Source organism: Dama dama, chromosome 9, assembly GCF_033118175.1.
Source record: "Dama dama isolate Ldn47 chromosome 9, ASM3311817v1, whole genome shotgun sequence".
Classification (NCBI taxonomy): domain Eukaryota; kingdom Metazoa; phylum Chordata; class Mammalia; order Artiodactyla; family Cervidae; genus Dama; species Dama dama.
Genome location: NC_083689.1, coordinates 12894561 through 12919724, shown reverse-complemented (window position 1 = coordinate 12919724; position 25164 = coordinate 12894561). Strand labels below are relative to the sequence as shown.

Here is a 25164-nt window from a genome sequence, read left to right as displayed (position 1 = left end):
AGAGAGATAAAAATTTACAGCCCAAGAGTAACAAAGAAGAATTCCACAGAGAAAAATAAGAGAAAGGCCAACCTCATTCACTATTGGACCATATGAAAACCAGTGTGGTAAATAAACAGGAGTAGGTACAGAATTAAAAATTAGATCAGGGACCTGACACTGATAACATGATGAAGCAAGTGGAGCAATAAAGGTCCAGTGGTCTGTGCTCCCTTGAACCCAAGGGACTTCAGCTCCCACACAGCTGCCTCTTCAATCTGAAACCTGGCTCCCCTGTTGGGCCCTTTATTCATATTTATTTTCCCTCATTAGCAGGAACTGCCCTTTTAAAAGTTGTCTTGCCTTTACTGCAGTGGATTCCAGCCATTTTGACTAAGTCCCAGAGTAAGATATGCCTTTTACATCACGATCCTGGGTTGATTGCAAAGACTGAGACGTGACTCCACAACTGCACATGCGCAGTAGCACATCTGTATAGACAAACATAGACAAACACACATATACACACACAGACAGGTACCTAACCATGCATATGACTGAGCAAAGAGGGTCAGAAACGCTTTCGTGTGTATCCTTACTAGTCATGATAACACTCTGATACTTTTGGTGTGTTTCATGTCTTATATTCTATTTAATTTTTGCAAACCATAGTTCAGACCTCCAATGGGACTGAATCTGAGAACATGAAAGCTTTCCTCTTGCTTGTTCTCCATACCTATTTTAGTATTTCCCTGCATCTTTTCTGTCTCTTATTGTCTTTTATTAGCAGCAATTTTTGTGAGGCCATGTTCTTTCAAGTCCATGCAGTATATATTGAATTAGTTAGAGTTCCCCAGTAAATCTGCTCAGAGTAAGGTAAGGAAGAAGTGGTGAATGTGTGTAACATTGCTGCATGTGTCAAGGGTCTCACAGTCTAACAGGGAAAAAAAAGACATGGAATTAAATAAAAGTTATGGAGAGAAGAATAGCCCCCACCACAGTGCTGTGTGTGTGCACGCGTGTGTGTGCGTGTGTGTGTGCGTGTGTGTGTGCACGTGTGTGTGCGTGCATGTGTGTGTGTGTGTTTGCACGTGTGTGTGTGCTGTGGGCCGTGAGAGTCCTCAAAGGAAGAGTACATGAACTGGTGTACACCAAAATGTTCCCCTGAAAATACAGATGACAGAATGTCAACCAAATATGAAGACAAAAAGTGGATTGATTTCTGTGCTCAGGATTCCTTAGAAATAAAATGAATAAGGTGCAAAGAACAACTTGTGAATTGGGCACTCCCTGTACCTTAAGGTTGAGTAGCAGCAGGAAGGTCACTTCATTGCTTAGCATCCTCTGGCCCCTCCCTCTTATATCTTCTCCTTGGGAAACTGGCTTCTTTGGAGCCTGAATACCTGAAACAAGTTTCATTCTCAGGGCCTTTGCACTGGCCATTCCTTCTACCAGGCAGGTCTCTCTTCCTTGAGATCTCTGTTCAAATGTTACCTACTTTGCCTGCCTACCTGAACACCCAGCAAAGAATGATACCCCAGCCTCTCTCCCTTATGCCCCTTTTTTCTTCATTTTACCTGTCACCATTTAACATGTTATATGATTTTATATTTGCTAACATTATTCTCCGTCATCCAATTAGAGGAAGTTTTGTCTCTCAGCACACTCTACCGCTTGCCTTGAAGATGCTAAGTATGCAATTTATGAGCCCCAAAGGATTGACAGAAATCTCATTAAAAGTATGCAATACCTGACCTCTTGGGGAAATGGCTGCAAAAGAACAGGAATTTGTAATCAGAGATGGAACAGGGAATGCCCTGAAGGGGACAGATTTCACACCAAAATTATAGGTATTGATTTCATGACTGCAAAATATAAATTGTATCATTTGACTATGCCAGGAATGCTCATTTTTGTGAAAAGTGGTATATCTTTTGGGGGGATTTAATTCCAGGCTATTCCCTCTACCACATGGAAACAGAGAATGATACACATATTTCAGAATTTCTTCTTCTTGGAATTTCAAATGAACCGGAACTGCAGCCCCTCATATTTGGACTTTTCCTTACCATGTACCTGATCACTGTATTTGGAAACCTACTCATCTTCCTGGCTGTCAGCTCAGACTCCCACCTCCATACCCCCATGTACTTCTTCCTCTCCAACCTGTCTTTTGTAGACATCTGTTTCATCTCTACCACTATCCCAAAGATGCTATGGAACATCCAGACACAGAGCCAAGTTATCACCTATGAAGGCTGCATCAACCAGATTTACTTTTTACTACTCTTTGCAGGGTTGGATGACTTCCTCCTGACGGTGATGGCCTATGACCGGTTTGTGGCCATCTGTCACCCCCTGCACTACACAGTCATCATGAACCCCAGGCTCTGTGGACTGCTGGTTCTGGTGTCATGGATGATGAGTGCCCTGAATTCCTTGATACAAATCTTAATGATGTTGCGGCTGTCCTTCTGTAGAGTCCTGGAGATCCCCAACTTTTTCTGTGAACTCAATCAGGTGGTCCGAAGTGCCTGTTCTGACACCTTTCTTAATGACGTGATGGTGTATGTTGCAGCTGGGCTGCTGAGTGGCGGTCCTTTCGTTGGAATACTTTACTCCTACTCTAAGATCGTTTCCTCCATACGAGGAATCGCATCAGCTCAGGGGAAGTACAGAGCATTTTCCACCTGTGCATCTCACCTCTCGGTGGTCTGCTTATTTTACTGTACAATCCTAGGAGTGTACCTTAACCCTGCTGATGCCCACAACTCACACTCAAGTGCAATAGCCTCAGTGATGTACACTGTGGTCACCCCGATGCTGAACCCCTTCATCTACAGTCTACGGAATAAAGACATAAAGGAGGCTCTGAAAAGATTCATTGAGCAATAAAAGGACAAACTCTTCTGGGGCAAATAAGTGGATCCAGAAGTTGCCATTCTTCCATAAGACTGTGAATATATAATTTGTCTTTACTATTGCTTCCTTAATTTTACATTTTTTGACTTCAACTTCTGTTTATATGTAATTAACAGAGTTTATTAAGCTTTCCCATTTATTTCATTTTCCTGCTTTCACATATTTTCTTCCAAACTTATATCAGAAATATTTGCAAACTCCCTTTTATTTCTTGAGCCTATGTGAATTTCTTAAGAATAGTATCTTTTCAAGTGACATATATCATTTCAACTTGTTTTTTTTATTTTACTAAAAGAATAGTTAGAAGTTGTATTACTCATATTGAATAAGCTCTACTTGGCACCTTCACTATGTAATTTAAGTAACTCACTTTATCAGGCCTTTTCTTCTATCTCATACAGAATAATGACTGAGAACCACTGACCTAGAGCAAGAGAACTAGAAACATCTCATGTTCTAATCACCACACACACCTTACTCACTTCATAGCTTTGTGTTTTTTTTTTATTTATTTAACTTATTTTAATTGGAGGCTAATTACTTTACAATATTGTAATGGCTCTTGCCATACACTGACATGAATCAGCCATGAGTGTACATGTGTTCCCCATCCTGACCCTCCCTCCCACCTCCCTCCCATCCCATCCCTCAGGGTCATCCCAGTGCACCAGCTCCGAGCACCCTGTCTCATGCATCAAACCTGGACTGGTGATGTTTCACATATGATAATACGTATGTTTCAATGTTATTCTCTCAGATCATCCCACCCTCACCTTCTCCCACAGAGTCCAATAGACTGTTCTATACATCTGTGTCTCTTTTGCAGTCTCGCATTTAAGGTTATTGTTATCATCTTTCTAAATTCCATATATATGCATTAGTATATGTATTGGTGTTTTTCTTTCTGACTTACTTTACTCTGTATAATAGGCTCCAGTTTCATCCACCTCATTAGAACTGATTCAAATGTATTCTTTTTAATAACTGAGTAATATCCTATTGTGTATATGTACCACAGCTTTCTTTTCCATTCATCTGCTGATAGACATCTAGGCTGCTTCCATGTTCTGGCTATTATAAACAGTGCTGCAGTGAACATTGGGGTACACATGTCTCTTTCGATTCTGATTTCCTCGGTGTGTATGCCCAGCAGTGGGATTGCTGGGTCATATGGCAGTTCTATTTCCATTTTTTAAAGGAATCTCCACACTGTTCTCCATAGTGGCTGTACTAGTTTGCATTCCCACCAACAGTGTAAGAGGGTTCCCTTTTCTCCACACCCTCTCCAACATTTATTGTTTGTAGACTTTTGGATAACAGTCATTCTGACCGGCGTGAGATGGAACCTCATTGTGATTTTGATTTGCATTTCCCTGATAATGAATTTAATCACCTCACCCTTCTGAACCACAATTTTGCAAATTTAGAATAAGGCTCATAATTGAACATCCTAAGATGTTCTATTGCAAAGTAACAAATGAAACAACAGATATAGGATGCTAAGCTCAGTCCATGGTACATTAAAAGATCCATGTGGATCTCTTATCATTAACAAGTTTTTTACGATTGAAGGACTGAACACAAGCTTTTCACTTGTGTTAAAACAGAAAACACCTAATTGATGTGTCAAAAGCATTTTGAAGTCAGGGATTATTTTACCTGTGGTTTCATAGCAAAGGAACACAGCTCTATTCCTTATTTAAGAGGAAATAATAATTTTCCGGAGATATCAGGAGCTGCATTCCCATCACAAGATAGTGATTTTGAAACCCAAGAGACCTAGTCCAGACAGGTTCCTCAGACTTAGATTTGGAGGACACTTTGACTCAGGGTTGCAAAAAGTGTCAGTGTTAGATCTCTGGGATACAAGAGGATTCATGGAGTAGTAATAAGAATCGGATACACTTGACTTCTAACCTGGTCTCCTGGGAATGACCAGTCAGCTGAAAAAATTCCATTCTGTCCAGACTAGTTCCCCTGAGGAAATGATGTGTTTGAGGATTGAAGTAATAGTGGAAAACGTGCTGAACACGTATAATGAGCAGATACAGCAAATACACAGAGCTATAAATATCTCCGCTGCTGCAGGGTCTGAGCAGCTCCACCTTGAGCTGAACAGGGCATGGTTTTGCATTTGGATTCTTAAGCCTGGTTCAGAGACCCATGCTTCACTCTTTCCTTCTTTCTCGTCTGGATTCAGAGCTTCAGTTTCCACCATCAACCCTTCAGGAGGAATTTGGACTTCCACACAGAGACCTTCCTCTCAGACTTCCTATCTGGGTGAGTCTGAAAGCCCAGCAGAAGAAAGTCAGAGAGGATGAAACCCAAGAACATTTACTTGAGGTCACCTGAAAGCCCAAACTTCTGGTCCAGAGCCAAGGTTGTCTTAATAATTTATAATAAATTTATTTAACATATAAAAAAGAGAAGTGTCTATTGCATTCAGCAATTCAAGAATTATTAATAATTGTGTGATGGGGATGAAAACCTAGTTAGGGGAGACTCAAGAAGAAATGGCAGGTATAGTGGTATCAGTAAAATGTGAACATTTCCAAGGAGATTTGCAGGTTAAGAGAGTAGGAAAATACACTATTTGGTCAAGAGTGGTTTGCCGTGAAGTGAAGACATTTTATGTATTTATTTTTGATTTTTGAGGTGAGGTATATTTAAGCATGTTCTATATTCATAAGGAAGATCCAGATCAATGGAATAGCTACTACGGGGAAGCTTACAGTTCTTAAGACACACATTTCATAGAATATTTTCTCACATTGAGTATTCACTTGAAAAAATTAAATTTAGTATACAGAGTCACATTATGCTAAAAGGCTTAATTTTGCATTAGGTTCGTTACCTGGGAGGCTGACTATATTTGGGGGTTGATTAATCATTTGCTTCTCTATTACATAATATCTATGCACATTGTTTCGTATACTGGCATTTGAGTGTTATTGTTTTTTTCTTTTTTTGCTCTATTATTTCCTCTAATTCTATTCATACCTCTATGAAGGCACCAGAGTGTATAAAGCAGGTGAGGTCTCTGATGATTTGGATCTAACATTTCAATGGAGAAATATTTCAGAATAAAATAAATGCATACATTGCAAAGTGTCATCAGGTACAAATCACGTGGAGGAAGGGATAGGTTCTGTGGCGTTCATAGGACTTTGTAGAGTATATTATGAGTTTATCACAGGTGGGACAAGTCTCAGAAACAGAAGTAGAGTGTGACCAAAGGGTTTGCAACAACAACAACAACAAAAATCAAAGCCCGGGAATAACAAAGAAAAATGCCACTTAAGAAAAATGATACGGGGCTTACCTACTGGCTCAGTGGTGAAGAATCCGCCTGCCAATGTAGGAGACGTGGTCCAATCCTTGATCCAGGAAGATCCCACATGCTGTGGAGCAACTAAGCCTGTGCACCACAACTATTGAGCCTGTGATCTAGAGCCCCGGAGGTGCAACTCCTCAAGCCCACACACCCTAGAGCCTGGACTCTGCAACGAGAAGTCACAGCAGTGAGAAAGCCACACCACAACTAGAGAGTAGCCCCTGCTCGTTGCATCTAGAGAAAAATCTGCACAGCAATGTAGACCCAGCACAACTAAAGTTAAATAAATAAAATCTGCTTTTAAAAGAAAGAAAAGTGATAGAAGGGAAAGTCTCTTTCACTACTGGACCATATGAAAGTAAATGTGGACAAACACACGGGAGTAAGTATGCAATAAAGAATTGACCAAGGGCCTCATGTCAACACTGTAGTGAGGCACTGGAAGAATATAAAATCCGTGTGTGGTCCCTTGAGTCTGAGGTCTCTTCAGCCCCCACACTGCTGTCTGGTCCTTCTGCAACCTGGCTCTTGCCTTGGCCTCTATTTACACTGCTTCTCCCTCGGCAGGGACTGGTCTCTTATAAATGTCTTCTTGCATTTATTGCAGTGGATAAGAAACTTTTTTGACTCTGTCCCAGCTAAGACATGCCTTTTACATGGGATTCAACACACATGTGTGCATGGGTATGGGCATACACAAACACAGGCATCTGAACAAAGAGAATCAGGAAAATCTTACTATATGGGATGCACTCTGACATTTTAATTTTGCATTTTATTTTTTCTACCTTATTTTATTCTTACAAACTACATAGTCTGAACCTCTAAGAGGTGTGAATCTCAGAATATGGGAAATGTTCCTCCAGCATGGCTCTGAAAGCCATATTAGTGTTTCCCTGGTCCTTTTTGTTCTCTTGTCATTAGCGTTTCTATGAGAACATGTTTTTTTCATTCCTTCATGCAGTATGTATTTATTCAGGTACTGCTCACAACTAAACTAAATCTAAGAGGTTGAAGAGTATGTGTGATATTGGCGTATGCCTCAAGGCACTTACAGTCTTGCAGAGAATAAAAGATGCTGAATTAATTAAAACTTCACAATGATAACCCTATATCTAAATGACTGTAAATGAAATTCCTCGTTTTCTGTACAAATGTTTAAAAAAGGGGAGGACTCATGAAAGAAATGATCTAGGCAATCTGGAAAAGAAGATGGTGTCTTAGAGATAGGGAGGGGTGAAACTTCTAAACAGAGTGGTTGATTCTCTAAGGAGGTACATATAAGCTCTGAGTCTTGAGCCTGTGATGAGCCTGCATCAAGTGAAGCTGCGACTCATGTTTAATATTCATGAGCTTGACGTGCATGAGGGCAGCACGAGGGTAAAGTGGTGGTTCATTCACAGAGAGTCAAGGCTAGGATTTGAAGCTGTGGAATTTGGGGCTCGTTTCACAGTGGGGAGTCACTGGGAGAGAAGGAAGTCAGGGAGTTGGTTGTTTTGAAACACGGCTGTTCCCTCTGACCAGCACATACTTCTACCTAGAGAGACTCATGTCTCCTTCTTTCTCTTTCTTGAGGTCTCTGATCAAATGTTTTCCAGGCTACCCGAACACCCAGTAAAAAAAAATAATACCCTCATCAACTCTCTTCTTTATGTCTGATCTATTTTCCTTCACAACACTTGTCAACATATGATCATTTGTTTGAGTTTTTAAATTTTTTCCTTATATGTTTTCTCCACCATTGAACTACAGGACCTATTGTCTCTCAGCACCCTCTCCTCTTTCTCCAGAACTTGGTAGGTCTTAAATTTGTATTCCCTCAAATGCATAACAAAATCCCTCATTACAAGTGTAGAACACCTGACCACTGGGGGAAAAGGCTGACTGTAAGATAAGCTTTCTTATTCGGAGACGGCACAGGAGATTGGCTTGAAGGGGAAATTTCTGTATAAAGTCATGAATATTTTTTGAATGCAAAATATAAATGTTAAGAGTTCACCTATGTTTGCAATGCCAATTTTTGAAAAATTACTCATGCTATTTTTTGTTTCCAGGTAGTCATTTGCATCACATGGAACCCGGGAATGAGACACCAATTTCAGAATTCATTCTCCTGGGATTATCAAATGAACCAGAACTGCAGCCCCTCATATTTGGACTTTTCCTCTCCATGTACCTGATCACTATGTTTGGAAACCTGCTCATCATCCTGGCTGTCAGCTCAGACTCCCACCTCCACACCCCCATGTACTTCTTCCTCTCCAACCTGTCCTTCGTAGACATCTGCTTTATCTCCACCACCATCCCAAAGATGTTGAAGAATATAAGGACACAGAACAAAGTAATAACCTATGAAGGCTGCATCATCCAGATGCATTTTTTCATACTTTTTGCAACATTGGACGTGTTCCTCTTGACCGTGATGGCCTATGACCGCTTCGTGGCCATCTGCCACCCACTCCACTACACAGTCATCATGAAACCCCAGGTCTGTGGACTGCTGGTTCTGCTGTCCTGGATCATGAGTGCTCTGAACTCCTTGATACAAAGCATAATGGTGTTGTGGCTGCCCTTCTGTACAGACTTGGAAATCCCCCACTTTTTCTGTGAAGTTAATCAAGTGGTTCAACTTGCTTGTTCTGACACTTTTCTTAATGACATGCTGATGTATTTTGCAACTGGGGTGTATGGTGGCATTACCCTCGCTGGAATTCTTTACTCATATTCTAAGATAGTTTCCTCTATACTAGGAATTTCATCAGCTCGGGGGAAGTATAAAGCATTTTCCACCTGTGCCTCTCACCTCTCAGTTGTCTCCTTATTCTATTGTACAGTCCTGGGAGTGTATCTTAGCTCTGCTGCTACTCACAGCTCACAATCAAGTGCTGTTGCCTCGGTGATGTACACTGTGGTCACACCCATGCTGAACCCCTTCATCTACAGTCTGAGGAATAAAGACATAAAGAGGGCTCTGAAAAGGATCATTGGGATGGCAGCTATATAAGGATCAGTTTTCCTGGGGCTGAAGAAATGTGTGTGATTCTAGGGCTCAAAACCTCAGAACCCAATTCTTTGATCAGGTTGCTGAAGTAGAGCTTGATCCTTCCATTTATTTCCCAAAATTACCATTTTTTCTTTAAATTCAACGCCTCTACATTTTATTATCAAATGAAATTATATACTGGGGAATTGTACCAATTTCTGTTGTGCTCCCCATGAGTGTGTAGTCTGTAAATCTCTCTATTATGTTTCTAAGTGATGTTGAGTAAGGTTGCCATGTTCTTCTGTCTTGAATTGGTTTATGGTTATTTCTGTATCTATGCTGATCTTCTATTTACAGGGAAAAAAATGAGTTTATCATGTGAATTACTGATATTTAATTTCAGCATTTCTATATCCATAAATGACGTTTGACTTCCTTCCCAGTTAGAAGACAACTCTCACCCATGTTAAGTGAGAATCACCTGCCTAGGCTCTAGATTCAACTCTTAGCCATGCACCATCAGATTCTTTTCCATTTAATTAAGTTATTGGAATATAACTACACAAATAAACTGTATATTTAAAGTGTACAGTTTGGGGGTCTTCCCTGATGGTCCAGTGATTAAAAATCTGCCTTCCAGCGCAAGGGACGCAGGTTTGATCCTTGGTCCGGGAACTAAGATCCCACATGCCACAGGGCAACTAGGCCCATGCACCGCAAGTAGAGAGCCCACATGCCACAACTAGAGAAAAGCCTGTACACCATATGAGGAAGCTGTGCAGCCTAAATAAGTAAACAGATAAAAGGTGTGTGATGTAATGACATAAACAAGCTATCCAAAACTGAGAACATAATGCCTATTTCTCTTTGTGTTTAATTTGACAGTGCACATAGCTTTACCTGCTTTATTATGTAATTGTGAAAAAATTTAAGCTCCCTAAGCCTGTTTCCTTCTTTATGAAGGTGGTGTGAAATACTAAACAAAACTTCATATGGATGCTCTGAGAAACAAATGAAATGTGTGGAAGTTTCTTTTTTAATCCAAAGAAAACAGCTAAGGGCTAAAGTTTGTTTCTGTGTGTATACATTTTTTTTCTGTCAAATAAACACTGTAGTATACATGTGTGCATGCATACAGACATCTTTTATGTGGGAAGGAAACTTGAGAGAAACTGGGAGAGAGTGGAAGTGAAAATAATGAACATTTGAATTAATATAAAAAAATATATAAAAATACAGACACAAAAATTTAAAGTGCAAATGAGTGACCTCAATTTGATGTGAATTACTTTTCCTACCTCAATGTCACAAAAGAATCACAGGCAGACAGTTGACATTTACATTTATAAAATAAAAAATTTATTATATCAGTTAATGAGGCAGAATATCTTCAAATTGATTTAGTATTTTTTTACTTAATATGGGCTTTTATTTACTTAATATGGGTTTTTGACATAACATGCCCTTACTCAAGGTAAACTAATAAATGGAGAGGATTAAATTTTACTCTTGCAAACAAATTTTATTGCATAAGTGTCTGTATTAGATTTCTAGTTCAATTGCAAAATACTCCCACACTAGTTGCTTAAATAAACAAATTCATTCTCTTGGATGTCAGAAGCTTAAAATGAGTCTTGTTGGGCTAATATAAAATATTTGGGTGACAGTTCAAGATGGCAGCATAGAAAAAATAGAAAGGGCTCAAAAAAATCAGAAATGAAAGAGGAAAAATTACAATTAATATCACAGAAATGCAAAGGACCACAAGAGACTACCATGAATATTTATACCAACAAATTGGACAACCTAGAAGAAATAGAAACATTCCTACAAAACAAACATTTTCCCAAGAGGGAATCATGAAGAAACAGAAAATCTGAATACACCAGTTACTAGTAAGGATATTGAATCAGTAACCAAAAATCTCACAACAAACAAAAGTCCAGGACCAGGGGCTTCACTGATAAATTCTAATAAACATTAAAGATTTAGTACCTATCTTCCAAAAACTTTCAAAAAATCAAAGAGGAAAAATGCTTCCAAACTCACTTTACAAGGCCAGCATTACCTTGTCAAAACCAGACAAGGGCAATAAAAGAATAAAGAATTATAGACCAATATCCTTGATGAACACACATGCAAAAATCCTCAAAAAATATTAGCAAATAATTGCAACAAAAAGAATAAAATACTTAGGAGTATATCTACCTAAAGAAACAAAGGACCTATACATAGAAAACTACAAAACACTGATGAAAGAAATCAAAGAGGACACAAACAGATGGAGAAACATACAGTGTTCATGGATTGGAAGAATTAATATTGTCAAAATGGCTATTCTACCCAAAGCAGTCTATAGATTCAATGCAATCCCTATCAAGCTACCAACGGTATTTTTCACAGAACTAGACCAAAGAATTTCACAATTTGTATGGAAATACAAAAAACCTCGAATAGCCAAAGTAATCTTAAGAAAGAAGAATGGAGCTGGAGGAATCAACCTGCCTGACTTCAGACTCTACTACAAAGCCACAGTCATCAAGACAGTATGGTACTGGCACAAAGACAGAAATATAGATCAATGGAACAGAATAGAAAGCCCAGAGATAAATCCACGAACCTATGGACACCTTATCTTTGACAAAGGAGGCAAGGATATACAATGGAAAAAAGACAACCTCCTTAACAAGTGGTGCTGGGAAAACTGGTCAACCACTTGTAAAACAATGAAACTAGAACACTTTCTAACACCATACACAAAAATAAACTCAAAATGGATTAAAGATCTAAATGTAAGACCAGAAACTATAAAACTCCTAGAGGAGAACATAGGCAAAACACTCTCCGACATAAATCACAGCAAGATCCTCTATGACCCACCTCCCAGAATATTGGAAATAAAAGCAAAACTAAACAAATGGGACCTAATGAAACTTAAAAGCTTTTGCACTACAAAGGAAACTATAAGTAAGGTGAAAAGACAGCCCTCAGATTGGGAGAAAATAATAGCAAATGGAGAAACAGACAAAGGATTAATCTCAAAAATATACAAGCAACTCCTGAAGCTCAATTCCAGAAAAATAAATGACCCAATCAAAAAATGGGCCAAAGAACTAAACAGACATTTCTCCAAAGAAGACATACAGATGGCTAACAAACACATGAAAAGATGCTCAACATCACTCATTATTAGAGAAATGCAAATCAAAACCACAATGAGGTACCATTACACACCAGTCAGGATGGCTGCTATCCAAAAGTCTACAAGCAATAAATGCTGGAGAGGGTGTGGAGAAAAGGGAACCCTCTTACACTGTTGGTGGGAATGCAAACTAGTACAGCCGCTATGGAAAACAGTGTGGAGATTCCTTAAAAAACTGGAAATAGAACTGCCATATGACCCAGCAATCCCACTTCTGGGCATACACACTGAGGAAACCAGATCTGAAAGAGACACGTGCACCCCAATGTTCATCGCAGCACTGTTTATAATAGCCAGGACATGGAAGCAACCTAGATGCCCATCAGCAGATGAATGGATAAGGAAGCTCTGGTACATATACACCATGGAATATTACTCAGCCATTAAAAAGAATTCATTTGAACCAGTCCTAATGAGATGGATGAAGCTGGAGCCCCTTATACGGAGTGAAGTAAGCCAGAAAGATAAAGAACATTACAGCATACTGACACATGTATATGGAATTTAGAAAGGTGATAACGATAACCTTATATGCAGAACAGAAAAAGAGACACAGAAATACAGAACAGACTTTTGAACTTTGTGGGAGAATGTGAGGGTGGGATATTTCAAAAGAACAGCGTGTATACTATCTATGGTGAAACAGATCACCAGCCCAGGTGGGATGCACGAGACAAGTGCTCCGGCCTGGTGCACTGGGAAGACCCAGAGGAATCGGGTGGAGAGGGAGGTGGGAGGGGGGATCGGGATTGGGAATACGTGTAAATCCATGGCTGATTCATATCAATGTATGACAAAACCCACTGGAAAAAAATAATAATAATAATAAAAAAAAAGAAAGAAAGAAAAAAAAATATTAGCAAATAAATTAAAAAATATATCTAATAGACCATACATCACGATCAAGTGGGATTCACTTTAAGGATGCAAGAATGGTTAAGCATCCTCAAATCAGTCAAATGATACACCAGATTAACTAAAGGAAGGATAAATATCATATGATAATTTCAGGGTGCTGTACTAAGTCACTTCAGCTGTGTCCATCTCTTTGTGACCCCATGAACTGTAGCCCACCAGGTTCCTTTGTCCATGGGACTTTCCCGGCAAGAACACTGTAGTGGGTTGTCATTTCCTCTTCCGGGGATCTTCCCAACCCAGGGGCTGAACCTTTGTCCCTTCCATCTTCTGCATTGGCAGGTGGGTTCTTTGCCACTAGCACCATCTGGAAAGTCCAATCATTTCAACAGATGCAGAATAATCATTTGACAAAATTCATTGTTTGTTTATGATAAAAACCCTCAACAGGGTGGGTACAGAGGAAGCATACCACCACATAATATAGGCTATATATACAGGTTCACAGATAACATTATACTCAATGGTGAGAAGATGAAAACCTTTCCTCTAAGATCAGAAAAAAAGAAAAGAATGCCCACTCAGGCCACTTTCATTCAACATAGTATTGGAAATCCTAGCCACAGTAATTAGACAATAAAATGCAATCACAGAGTCCAAACTAGAAAGGAAGAAGTAAAACTGTCACTATTTACAGATAAAATGATACTATATATATATATTTTTTAATTCTAACAAAGAACTTTTTGAACTAATAAATAAATTTCATGAAACTATGAGATACAAAGTCAACATACAGATACTTCTTGTGTTTCTAGACTCTAATAATGAATTATTAGAAAAAAAATGTAGAAAACAATCCCATTTAAAACTGCATAAAAAATAAAATAACTTGGCACAATTTATGAAAGAGGGAAAAGACCTATACACTGAAATCTAGAAGACATGGATGAAAGAAATTGAAGAAGTCACAAATAAATGGAAATATACCTTAAGTTCATGGATTGAAATCGTTAATATTCTTAAAATGACCTGGAAATTTTTCCAAAAAGGCATACAAGTGACAAACAGACACATAAACAGATGTTTGAGCTTCATTAATTACCAGGAAAATGCAAATCAAAACACAAAGAAATCATGTCACATTCTTTAGAATGGCTGTTATAAGAAAGATGAGAGCCTGAGACCTTATTCACCCTGTAACTGAAAGATTTTACTACCCTTTCCCTATTTCCTCCACCCTCTACAACTTTTCTATGTCATGCCCAGCGCTTTGTGACCCCATGGAATATAGCCGCCAGGGGCCTCTGTCTATGGGATTCTCCCAGCAAGAATATTGTAGTGGGTTGCCTTTCCCTCCTCCAGGGGATCTTCCTGACGCTGGGGTTGAATCTGAGTCTCCCACACTGCAGGCAGATTCTTTACCATCTGAGCCACTAGGGAAGCCCGAAGTTACAAGTATACCACCTGACATTTTTTCTTATTGAAGGTTAATTACTTTACAATGTTGTGGTGGTCTCTGCCATACATCAACATGAATAAGTCATAATTGTATATATATAAATGTGCACATATATTTATATACATATATGTCTATACATATATTTATATATACCCTTCCTCTTGAGTCTCCCTCCCACTCCCCCCTTCCACCCGTCTAGGTCATCACAGGGTGCCAGGCTGGGCTCCCTGTGTTATACAGAAGCTTCCCGCTGGTTACCTATTTTACACATGATAGTGTTACCTATTTTACCTATTTTACACATGTCAGTGCTGCTTTTTCAGCTAGGTCTATCCTCTCCTTCCCCCACAGTGTCCACAAGTCTGTTCTCTACATCTACATCCCCATTTCTTCTCTCTAAACAGGTTCATCAGTACTATTTTTTCTAGATTCCATGTATATGCATTAATAAATGACATTTGTTTTTCTTTTTCTGACTTGCTTCACTCTGTGTAACTGGCTTTATGTTCATCCACCCCACTACAACTGATTCAATGCTTTCCTTTTTATAGCTCAGCTATATTCCATTGCATATATTATTGCATATATATATTGCATATACATAGATATATATATATTGCATATATATATTCCATTGCATCTCTTCTTTTTCCATTCATCTGGATAGTCAAACATTAATCTAAATTTATATATATACACACACACATGCACACACACACACACACAGACACACATCCCATAACATCGTACAGAAAACCCAAATGAACTTTTTGGCCAACCAAATAAATCATGGTGACTATTGTTGACAATACTGCATGGTACAACTGAACTTTGCTAAGACTACTGCCATCACTTCACGGCAAATAGATGGGGAGACAGTGGAAAGAGTGGCAGACTTTATTTTTGGGGGCTCCAAAATCACTGCAGATGGTGACTGCAGCCATGAAATTAAAAGATGCTTACTCTTTGGAAGGAAAGTTATAACCAACCTAGACAGCATATTAAAAAACAGACATATTACTTTGCCAAGAAAAGTCTGTCTAGTGAAACCTATGGTTTTTCCAGTGGTCATGTATGGTTGTGAGAGTTGGACTATAAAGAAAGCTGAGCAGCGAATAATTGATGCTTTTTAACTGAGAGTCCCTTGGACTGCAAGGAGATCCAACCAGTCCATCTTAAAGGAAATCATTCCTTCATTGGAAGGACTGATGTTGAAGCTGAAACTCCAATACTTTGGCCACCTGATGCAAAGAGCTGACTCATTTGAAAAGACCCTGACTCTGGGAAAGATTGAAGGCCGGAGGAGAAGGGATGACAGAGGATGAGATGGTTGGATGGCATCACCGACTTAACAGACATGAGTTTGAGTAAACTCCGGGAGTTGGTGATGGACAGGGAGGCCTGGCGTGCTGCAGTCCATGGGGTAGCATAGAGTCAGACACAACTGAGCAATTGAACTGAACTGAAGAGAGTATAACTTAAATTTTCTCACACATACACACACACAAAAAGCAAGATAAGTGTGTAAAGTAATGGGTGTGTAAGTTAAAGGAGAAATCCTTTCACAAAGTATACATAAATCAAATCATGATGTACACTTCAAATATCTTATGATTATAAATATTAACTATACTTTAATAAAGCTAGTTTTTTAAAGCTTCTTAAAAAATGAAAAAGGAGAAATAACAAATGTTGGTGAGGATGTGGAGAAAAGGAAACCCTAGTGCACTGTTGGTAGAAATGTGAATGTGTACAGCCGTTATGGAGAGCAGTATGGAGATTCCTCAAAAATTATAAATAAAACAACTGTATTATCTAGCTATTCAACTTCTGGGTATTTCTCTGAGTAAAATGAGAGCAGTAATTTGAAAAGATATATGCAACCCTATGTTCATTGCAGCATTATTTACATTGACCAAGACGTGAAAGCTACCTTCGTGTCCATTGATGGATTAATGGATAATGATGTGATATATACGTATATATACACACACACAGTGGCATACTGCTGCTGCTGCTGCTAAGTTGCTTCAGTCATGTCCGACTCTGTGTGACCCCATAGATGGCAGCCCACCAGATTCCTCAGTCCCTGGGATTCTCCGGGCAAGAACACTGGAGTGGGTTGCCATTTCCTTCTCCAATGCATGAAAGGAAAAGTGAAAGTGAAGTCGCTCAGTCGTGCCCGACTCTTTGTGACCCCATGGACTGCAGCCTACCAAGCTCCTCCATCCATGGGATTTTCCAGGCAAGTGTACTGGAGTGGGGTGCCATGCCTTCTCTGCAATGGCATACTACTCAGACATAAAAAATAAAAATCTGGCCATTTGTGACAATGTGGATGGACCTTCCAGGTATTATGCCATACTAAATAAGCCAGACAAAGATAAATACAAGTATGATTTCACTTGCACATGAAATCTATAAAACAAAATAAAGAAAGAAATGAACCAAAACTTATAGACGTAGAGAACAGATTGATGGTTATCAGAGAGGAAGGGGATTGGGGTTAGTTGGGCAAACTGGGTGAAGGCAGTCAGTTGTAACGTGGCACATATGAGCTAGGCTTATTATGCTGATTGGGCTTCCCAGGTGGCTCAGCTCAGTAAAGAATTTACCTGACAAGCAGGAGACACAGCTTCCATCCCTGGGTCAGAAAGATCCCCTAGAGGAGGAAATGGCAAGGCACTCCAATATTCTTGCCTGGGAAAACCCAAGGACAGAGGAGCCTGGCCTGCTGCAGTCCACAGGGTTGCAAAGAGTTGACATGACCTAGCGACTAAATAACATTCTGCCTACTACACAGTCTTTTTGTAAGCGTATCATTTTGTGTCATTCAAGAACCCTTCTAAAAAAGAAACACACAGAATTAACCACAGCCTCTGAAACCAGTGAATACATAATTTCTTCAAAATTAAATGCAAAGACACGTTTTGGGGCAGAAGACCTAAAACTATCTACAACTAATTGTATCATGGGATCACAGCCTTGTTACTCAAAGAATGGTCCACAGACCAGGCCCTGCAGAGTCAGCATCACCCAGCAGCTTGTTAGAAATGCAGTCCTTGGACCCACCAGGACCTGCTGAATCAGATTCTGAATTTGTAGTAGGATTGTTGTTGATTTGTAGCTACAATGAAGTTAGAAAAGGACTAACTTAGAATAACTTTGCTACCCCTTATTGTTGCCATTTGAGGAAGCGTACTATTCTGGGGATGCTCTCCAGCAGATTTTAGATGTTTGGCAGCATCATTTCAGATGTTGTCAAATATCCCAGGGGAAAATCCTCTATGATTCAGAACTACTGGTATACAGTTTGGAAATTAGACACACTCTGACAGGTTTACAGTTAAGGACCATCAAGTGCTCAGATCTTAAATTCAGCTGGATCATTAAACTCCTCCAAGCCCCATTTCTGCAGTGGAGAATAGAGTTCTTAAATGTACTTCCTCACAGATGAGATATCTGTAAATATTCGATCAAGCAATTCTTATCAGGCACTAAAATCAAGCTTTAGCACAAAAGATCTAAGTATATTCACTATCATCAACAAATATTTTATAATGGAGAATTACATGAAAGTTCAGAACTAGAGATGTAAGTATGAAGTTCCTAAATGTTATGGCAAAAGTGTCATGAAGACAACATATGTAGTGCCCCAAGGTTGATTAACAAAAGAACTCAGTTCTTCCCCTTATTGAAAAAGAGAATAGAATTTTCCTGGAGATTTAGAGTCCGTATCCCTATCATAAATCAAAACTTTGGAGAGACAAAAGACCTAATCCAGATACTCAGGCTTAGACTTGGAGAAAATTTAACTTAGGGTTGAAACAAGGTTCTAGGAGATTTAGAGATCTGAAAGGGAGGAAATTTTATGGAGAAGGAGTGAAAAGAACAAGAAAAAAATTGGGTTCTCTTGACTTCCACCCTGATCCCTTGTGAATAGAGAATCATTAGGAAAAATTTCCTTTCTTCCTGAACAGGTTTCCACAGGGGAATTATGTGCTTAGAGTTTGAAATAATAAGAAATGTGCCTAATGAGCAGGTAGAGGGACCTATAAACACTAACATCTGCAGTCTCTCAGTGTGTCTAATCTTGAGCTGGATGGACCCTTTATTTCCTTTGTTTGGAGTCCTAATCCTGATTGGGGTTGGGGGTGGGCTGTAGCTTCATCCCTTCCTGCTGTTTTGTCTGGGGATAGAGCCTTCGTCTCCATCATTAGCCTTCCAGAGAAGAATTCAGACTCCCCCTCAGAGACCTTCCTCCCAGAGCTCCCCCATCCAGGTGAGTCTCCAATCTAGATGATGGTACATGAGAAGGTCAGAAAGAAAAGAAGCCAGTTCAACTCAGCCCAGAGGCAAGAGATCGCTGTGTCTGTTTGTTTGCTTGATTAATTAATTAAAGCATGTGTGTCAGTGGCTAGGTAATATTTCACAATGTGGCTATGCTACTCACACTTTTGATGAATGACCTTTCTTACTCTTTATCATTAAAGTGATATTTCATTCATGTCACAGAAGTATGTTGAGATTTTAAGTTCAAACTGTGGTTCAAATCAAGAAGGAATTTTCCCGTGCAGAAGATTCTTAGCAATGTCCAGGAACATCTTGACTGTCTCACTGGAGAAGGTTGGGTGGAGGCCACGGAGGCTCTCAACATCTTTCATTGCCTAGGACAAGCAGAGCAACAGAGACTGATCTGACTGGGAATGTCAGTAGTGTTGAGACTCAGAAAACTTGAGTTAGAGAATATCTGTATGATAACATTTATAGCTGTCTTCAGATTGTTTCCCAAATTTGTAAGACTTTACTTTTCTGTCAGCAAAATTAGCAGCACAGCTTTTGCTACTGGTTTAAAAGTTTAAACCCCAAGCAGTGTGACAGGTCTTTACACTTACTTCTCAGGCTAATGGGTATGAAAGACATTTTTTGCTTTCATAAACTGTGGCTCAGCTTCAGCAAACTTTACATATTTGATCCTCATTTTGGCTTGCCTATTTTTACTATGTTTAATAATAGTAATTATTACTATTACTATCATTTGCCAAGTTTTCTCCAGTTATCAGCATTTCAAAAAACTTTATGGATTATTATTTCTCAATTGACTTTTGGAGGACATTTTCATGATGAAATATTTATTTTATTTCAAAACATCTATCTTCCGACTTCTGAGTTTTTTGGTTTTCACAAATTGCCACATGTAAATTTTATGTATAGTTTTCTAGAATGTTCATCTGAAATGTGTTGGTCACTTTACACTAACATTGTAATACCTCAACTTTTGTAAGATGAGTGAGCTAGGAGACCAACTTCATATTCTTTCAGATAAATAGCCATTCATGGTTAATCTTTTTTTTTTTTTGGTAAGTATTTTTTTTAATTTTTTTTACTTTTAATTAAAGGGTAGCTGCTTTACAGTATTGCTTTTGGTTTCTATTAAACATCAACATGAATTAGCTTCGGGCCAGGTCTTATTTGACAATATAATCTTTTGCAACTAAATGGAAACACAACCTTGCCATTTGCTAAATGTTCAAAACTATTATAACTTAATTCCTGATCATTCAAAAATAAATAATGGAACATCCACTATGTGCCTGGAAATCCTCGGTACATTACACGCTATATTCTCTTCTATCAGGCCTTTGCTGCATTAAATATCAGCACATGTTCATGTCATTAAATTATTGCTATTTTATATCACATTTTAGTCTGATTCTTCACTCAGTTTTGCTCACTACAGTTTTTTTAAACTCTTCATTTTAACCTGGTTTCAGTTCAGTTCAGTTCAGTCACTCAGTCATGTCCAACTCTTTGCAACCCCATGAACCACAGCACGCCAGGCCTCCCTGTCCATCACCAACTCCCGAAGTCCACCCAAACCCATGTCCATTGAGTCGGTGATGCCATCCAACCATCTCATCCTCTGTCATCCCCTTCTCCTCCTGCCCTCAATCTTTCCCAGCATCAGGGTCTTCAAATGAGTCAACTCTTCGCAGCAGGTGGCCAAAGTATTGGACTTTCAGCTTCAGCTTCAGTCCTTCCAATGAATATTCAGGACTGATTTCCTTTAGGATGGACTGGTTGGATCTCCTTGCAGTCCAAGGGACTCTCAAGAGTCTTCTCCAACACCATAGTTCAAAAACATCAGTTCTTCGGTGCTCAGCTTTCTTCACAGTCCAACTCTCACATCCATACATGACCACTGGAAAAATCATAGCCTAGACTAGATGGAACTTTGTTGACAAAGTAATGTCTCTGCTTTTCAACTTTCCTTCCAAGGAGTAAGCATCTTTTAATTTCATGGCTGCAATCACCAGCTGCAGTGATTTTGGAGCCCAAAAAATTAAAGTCAGCCACTGTTTCCACTGTTTCCCCATCTATTTCCCATGAAGTGATGAGACTGGATGCCATGTTCTTAGTTTTCTGAATGTTGAGCTTTAAGCCAACTTTTTCACTCTCCTCTTTCACTTTCATCAAGAGGCTCTTTGGTTCTTCTTCACTTTCTGCCATAAGGGTGGTGTCATCTGCATATCTGAGGTTATTGATATTTCTCCTGGCAATCTTGATTCCAGCGTGTGCTTCTTCCAGCCCAGTGTTTCTCATGATGTACTCTCTATATAACTTAAATAAGCAGGGTGACAATATACAGCCTTGACGTACCATCCTTTATTCTTTCATTTTATAGCTTCTCACACTCTTCTGTGTTTTTCTAGATAAACACACATATATTCATATACCTTTCTGAAAAGCACAAAAGTGAACAAGACAGGTAAGATCCCTGCCTTTTTGGGTCACACAGTCTAACAATGAGGTCAGAGTACAGTGAAATAAATGTGTCATGATGTAATGTCCTCAGGCATAATTATATGAAGGAAGTTATTCAGCATAAAAATACAGAATTGTCATGGTGTAGGACACCATGGATTTACAAAGCATGGCCTAGGGAGGCCTCAGTATGTTGGATGAAGTCCAGAACCAGGATTAGGGTATGCCCATCGGGTTTCTCAAAACCCAAAGTCCAAGAACAGGTAAGGAAAGATGCTACGTGAGAAAAGTGAGAAAGGAGCTAACCTCATCCCTTATCAGACCACACAAGAACTAACTGGCCAAGTAATCATAAAACAGGCACAGGAGAAACAAGTCTTCTACTGCTTGATATTAAAAACGCCCAATTTTGTTATACTTTGTATATTAGGTTTTATGAAGTGTTGGTTTATCCCTTTGCACATTTTCTCTTAGGGGGAACAATAAATAAAATGTCTTTTGATATCTTTCAACACCATAGAGGTATCACTACTATTGTCTTTCAGGCAAGTTCATTTTGGATCTCTTATTATTTTGCTGGGCATCAAAAGAAAATAATTAAGGTTGGAATGCCTCCAGGACCAAGGAAGATTATTCTTTCTCACAAGCCTCTCAGGGACCAACTGATCTTGTTAAGATATTTTTCTCATCATTACTCTCTCTCTCTCTACCTCCCTCCCTCCCTCTCTCTGCTCTCTGTTTATTGAAAAGACAATTTAATGTTTGTTTAAATACACAAAATGGCCATCTCAGTATGGAACCCCAGGTTTATTTGTCCATAGGATACTTAAGAATTGGAATTTCAGGGAATCATTTCTATATTATATAAAGTTCATTGATCTGCCCAAATTGGAGCTGAGAAAGACATGAAAATAACGCAGTGAAGAAAGACACAGTGTGTTCTGTGTCTGTTCGCTGCTGGTGGGGTGTCAGAAATCTTCAGAACAACAGTTGCTAAGTCACTTCAGTCATGTCCGACTCTGTGCAACCCCATAGACGGCAGCCCACCAGGCTCCCCAGTCCCTGGGATTCTCCAGGCAAGAACACTGGAGTGGGTTTGCATTTCCTTCTCCAATGAGTGAAAGTGAAAAGTGAAAGTGAAGTCACTCAGTCATGTCCAACTCTTAGCAACCCCATGGACCGCAGCCTACCAGGCTCCTCCATCCGTGGGATTTCCAGGCAAGAGTACTAGAGTGGGGTACCATTGCCTTCTCCCCAGAACAACAGTACCAGTTTTCTTATATTCCAAGATGACTCTTACAGTAGTGGGGCCAGAATTCAATCAAGGCATGTACTAAAGAGGTGGGCTGTTTCAATTCACAGGATCCCTTTGCAACAAGACGAATAAAAGGCAAGATATAGTACAGAACAGGAAGTCCCTTGCCCTGGGATTTCAGTAGTAGCAGAGAGACCACGTCCCTCCTCAACAGGTGTGACACTCATCACTCTTCGTCGTCTTCATTCACTTACAACACTGGCTTTACTTTCTTTGACTTGAGCACTGAAAACAAGCACCTCTCTCAAGGCCTTTCACTGGATATTTCCTCTGCCAGGTACATACTTCATTACATAAACTTGCATCTCCCTCCCTCTCTTGCTTGAGGTCACTGTTCAAATGTCACCTTGTCTGCAGGTCTTCCCTAAACACCCATGCAAAATATAAAGCCTAATTCGCTCTCTCCTTTGCATGAGCTTATCCTTTCTATATAGCACCTGTCACCATCTGAAATGTAATGATCTCTATTATTTGCTTATATTTTCTATCTCCATCATTGAATGTGTGTATGTGCTCAGTCATGTCTGTCTTTCTGTTACCCCATGGATGATAGCCCACCAGGCTCCTCTGTCCATGGGATTATCCAGGCAAGAATGCTAGAGCGGGCTGCCATTTCTCTCTCCAGGAGATCTTCCTGACCCAGGGATCAAACCCTAGTCTCTTGCATCTCCTGCATGGACAGGTGGATTCTTTACCACTGCACCACATGGGAAACACTCCCATCATTTAATAGTAGGGTCCTATTTTGTTCTTCAGCAAACTATACTTGTTGCCTAGACATGGGTAACATGGTCAGATCTCAATTTTACTACTGAAATGTGTGAAAAATTTTCTAATGAAAATTATAGGATTCATAATCCCTCAGGGAAAGAGTTGACAGGGACAAAAATTCCATATAAGTGGTGGCATGAGGGAATCTAAAGGAGACCATATTCATACACAAAATATATTTTACTGAATTACATGACTGCAATATGTAAATCCCGGCTTTTAAAATGTGTGAGTGAAGCACGTAGTTGTGAAAATTAGTCATATTACTTTCCTCTTTCTGTGAAGTCACTTCCACCATATGGAACGAGGCAATGATACACGAATTTCAGAATTTCTTCTTCTGGGATTTTCAGAGGATCCAGAACTACAGTCCATCATATTTGGGCTTTTCCTCTCTATGTACCTGATCACTGTCTTTGGAAACCTGCTCATCATCCTGGCCATCACTTCAGACTCCCACCTGCACACCCCCATGTACTTCTTCCTCTCCAACCTGTCCTTTGTAGACATCTGTTTCACTTCCACCACCATTCCAAAGATGCTGTGGAACATCCAAACACAGAGCAAAGTTATCACCTATGAAGGCTGCATCACACAGATTTATTTTCTCATCCTCTTTGCAGTGTTGGACATTTTTCTCCTGACTGCGATGGCCTATGACCGCTTTGTGGCCATCTGCCATCCCCTGCACTACACAGTCATCATGAACCCGAGACTCTGTGGAATGCTGGTGTTGATGTCCTGGATCATAAATATTCTTAATTCCTCATTACAAAGCTTAATGATGCTGCAACTGTCCTTCTGCACAAACATTGAAATTCCCCACTTTTTCTGTGAACTCAATCATATGGTCCAACTTGCCTGTTCTGACACATTTGTTAATAACATAGTGATGTATTTTGCAGCTGTCCTGCTGGGTGGAGGTCCCTTTGCTGGTATCCTTTATTCTTATTCTAAGATAGTCTCCTGTATACGCAGAATCTCATCAGCTCAGGGGAAATATAAAGCATTTTCCACCTGTGCGTCTCACCTCACCGTTGTCTTCTTATTTTATTGTACGATGCTTGGAGTGTACCTTAGCTCTGCAGCTACCCACAATGCACACTCAAGTGCAACAGCCTCGGTGATGTACACAGTCATCACACCCATGCTGAACCCTTTCATCTACAGCCTGAGGAATAAAGACATGAATCGGGCTCTGAAAGCATTCTTTGTGAGAAGAAATATATGAAAGCTAGTTGTCATAAAACTGAAAAGCCCTTGAGATCACAGAGGTCAAAGCCTCAGGTTCAGAAATTGTGACTATTTCATCAAACTGTGAAATTAGAACTTGCTCTTTTTAAGCAAATACATTCCTGGAATTTGCATTTATTTGACTCTAGATTTTCTATTCAATTCATGTAAATCACTTTATTAAGCTTCCTTTTCTCTCTGGCATCCACCTGCTTTCTCCTTGTTCTATTCCACTTTTACAACATTACTTTAGCAATGTATCAAGAATGTTCGGAAACTCCCACTGACTAAATGAGACAACATAGTTTTTTTTAGAATAACTTTTCACAAATGGCATACCTGC

At 39.5% G+C, this 25164-nt stretch overlaps 2 protein-coding genes across 2 annotated transcripts; both read left to right on the top strand.

The window, feature by feature from the left end:
* The first annotated feature begins 1950 nt into the window (after positions 1–1950).
* Positions 1951–2874, top strand: LOC133061589 (olfactory receptor 7A17-like). Its single transcript, XM_061149559.1, has one exon. The coding sequence runs from the start codon at positions 1951–1953 to the stop codon at positions 2872–2874; it is 924 nt and encodes a 307-aa protein (XP_061005542.1).
* A 5432-nt stretch (positions 2875–8306) lies between these two features.
* Positions 8307–24819, top strand: LOC133061588 (olfactory receptor 7A17-like). The gene is made up of 4 exons (XM_061149558.1): positions 8307–8792; positions 23145–23166; positions 23897–24333; positions 24619–24819. The coding sequence occupies exons 1-4, from the start codon at positions 8307–8309 to the stop codon at positions 24817–24819; spliced, it is 1146 nt and encodes a 381-aa protein (XP_061005541.1).
* Positions 24820–25164: the final 345 nt, after the last annotated feature.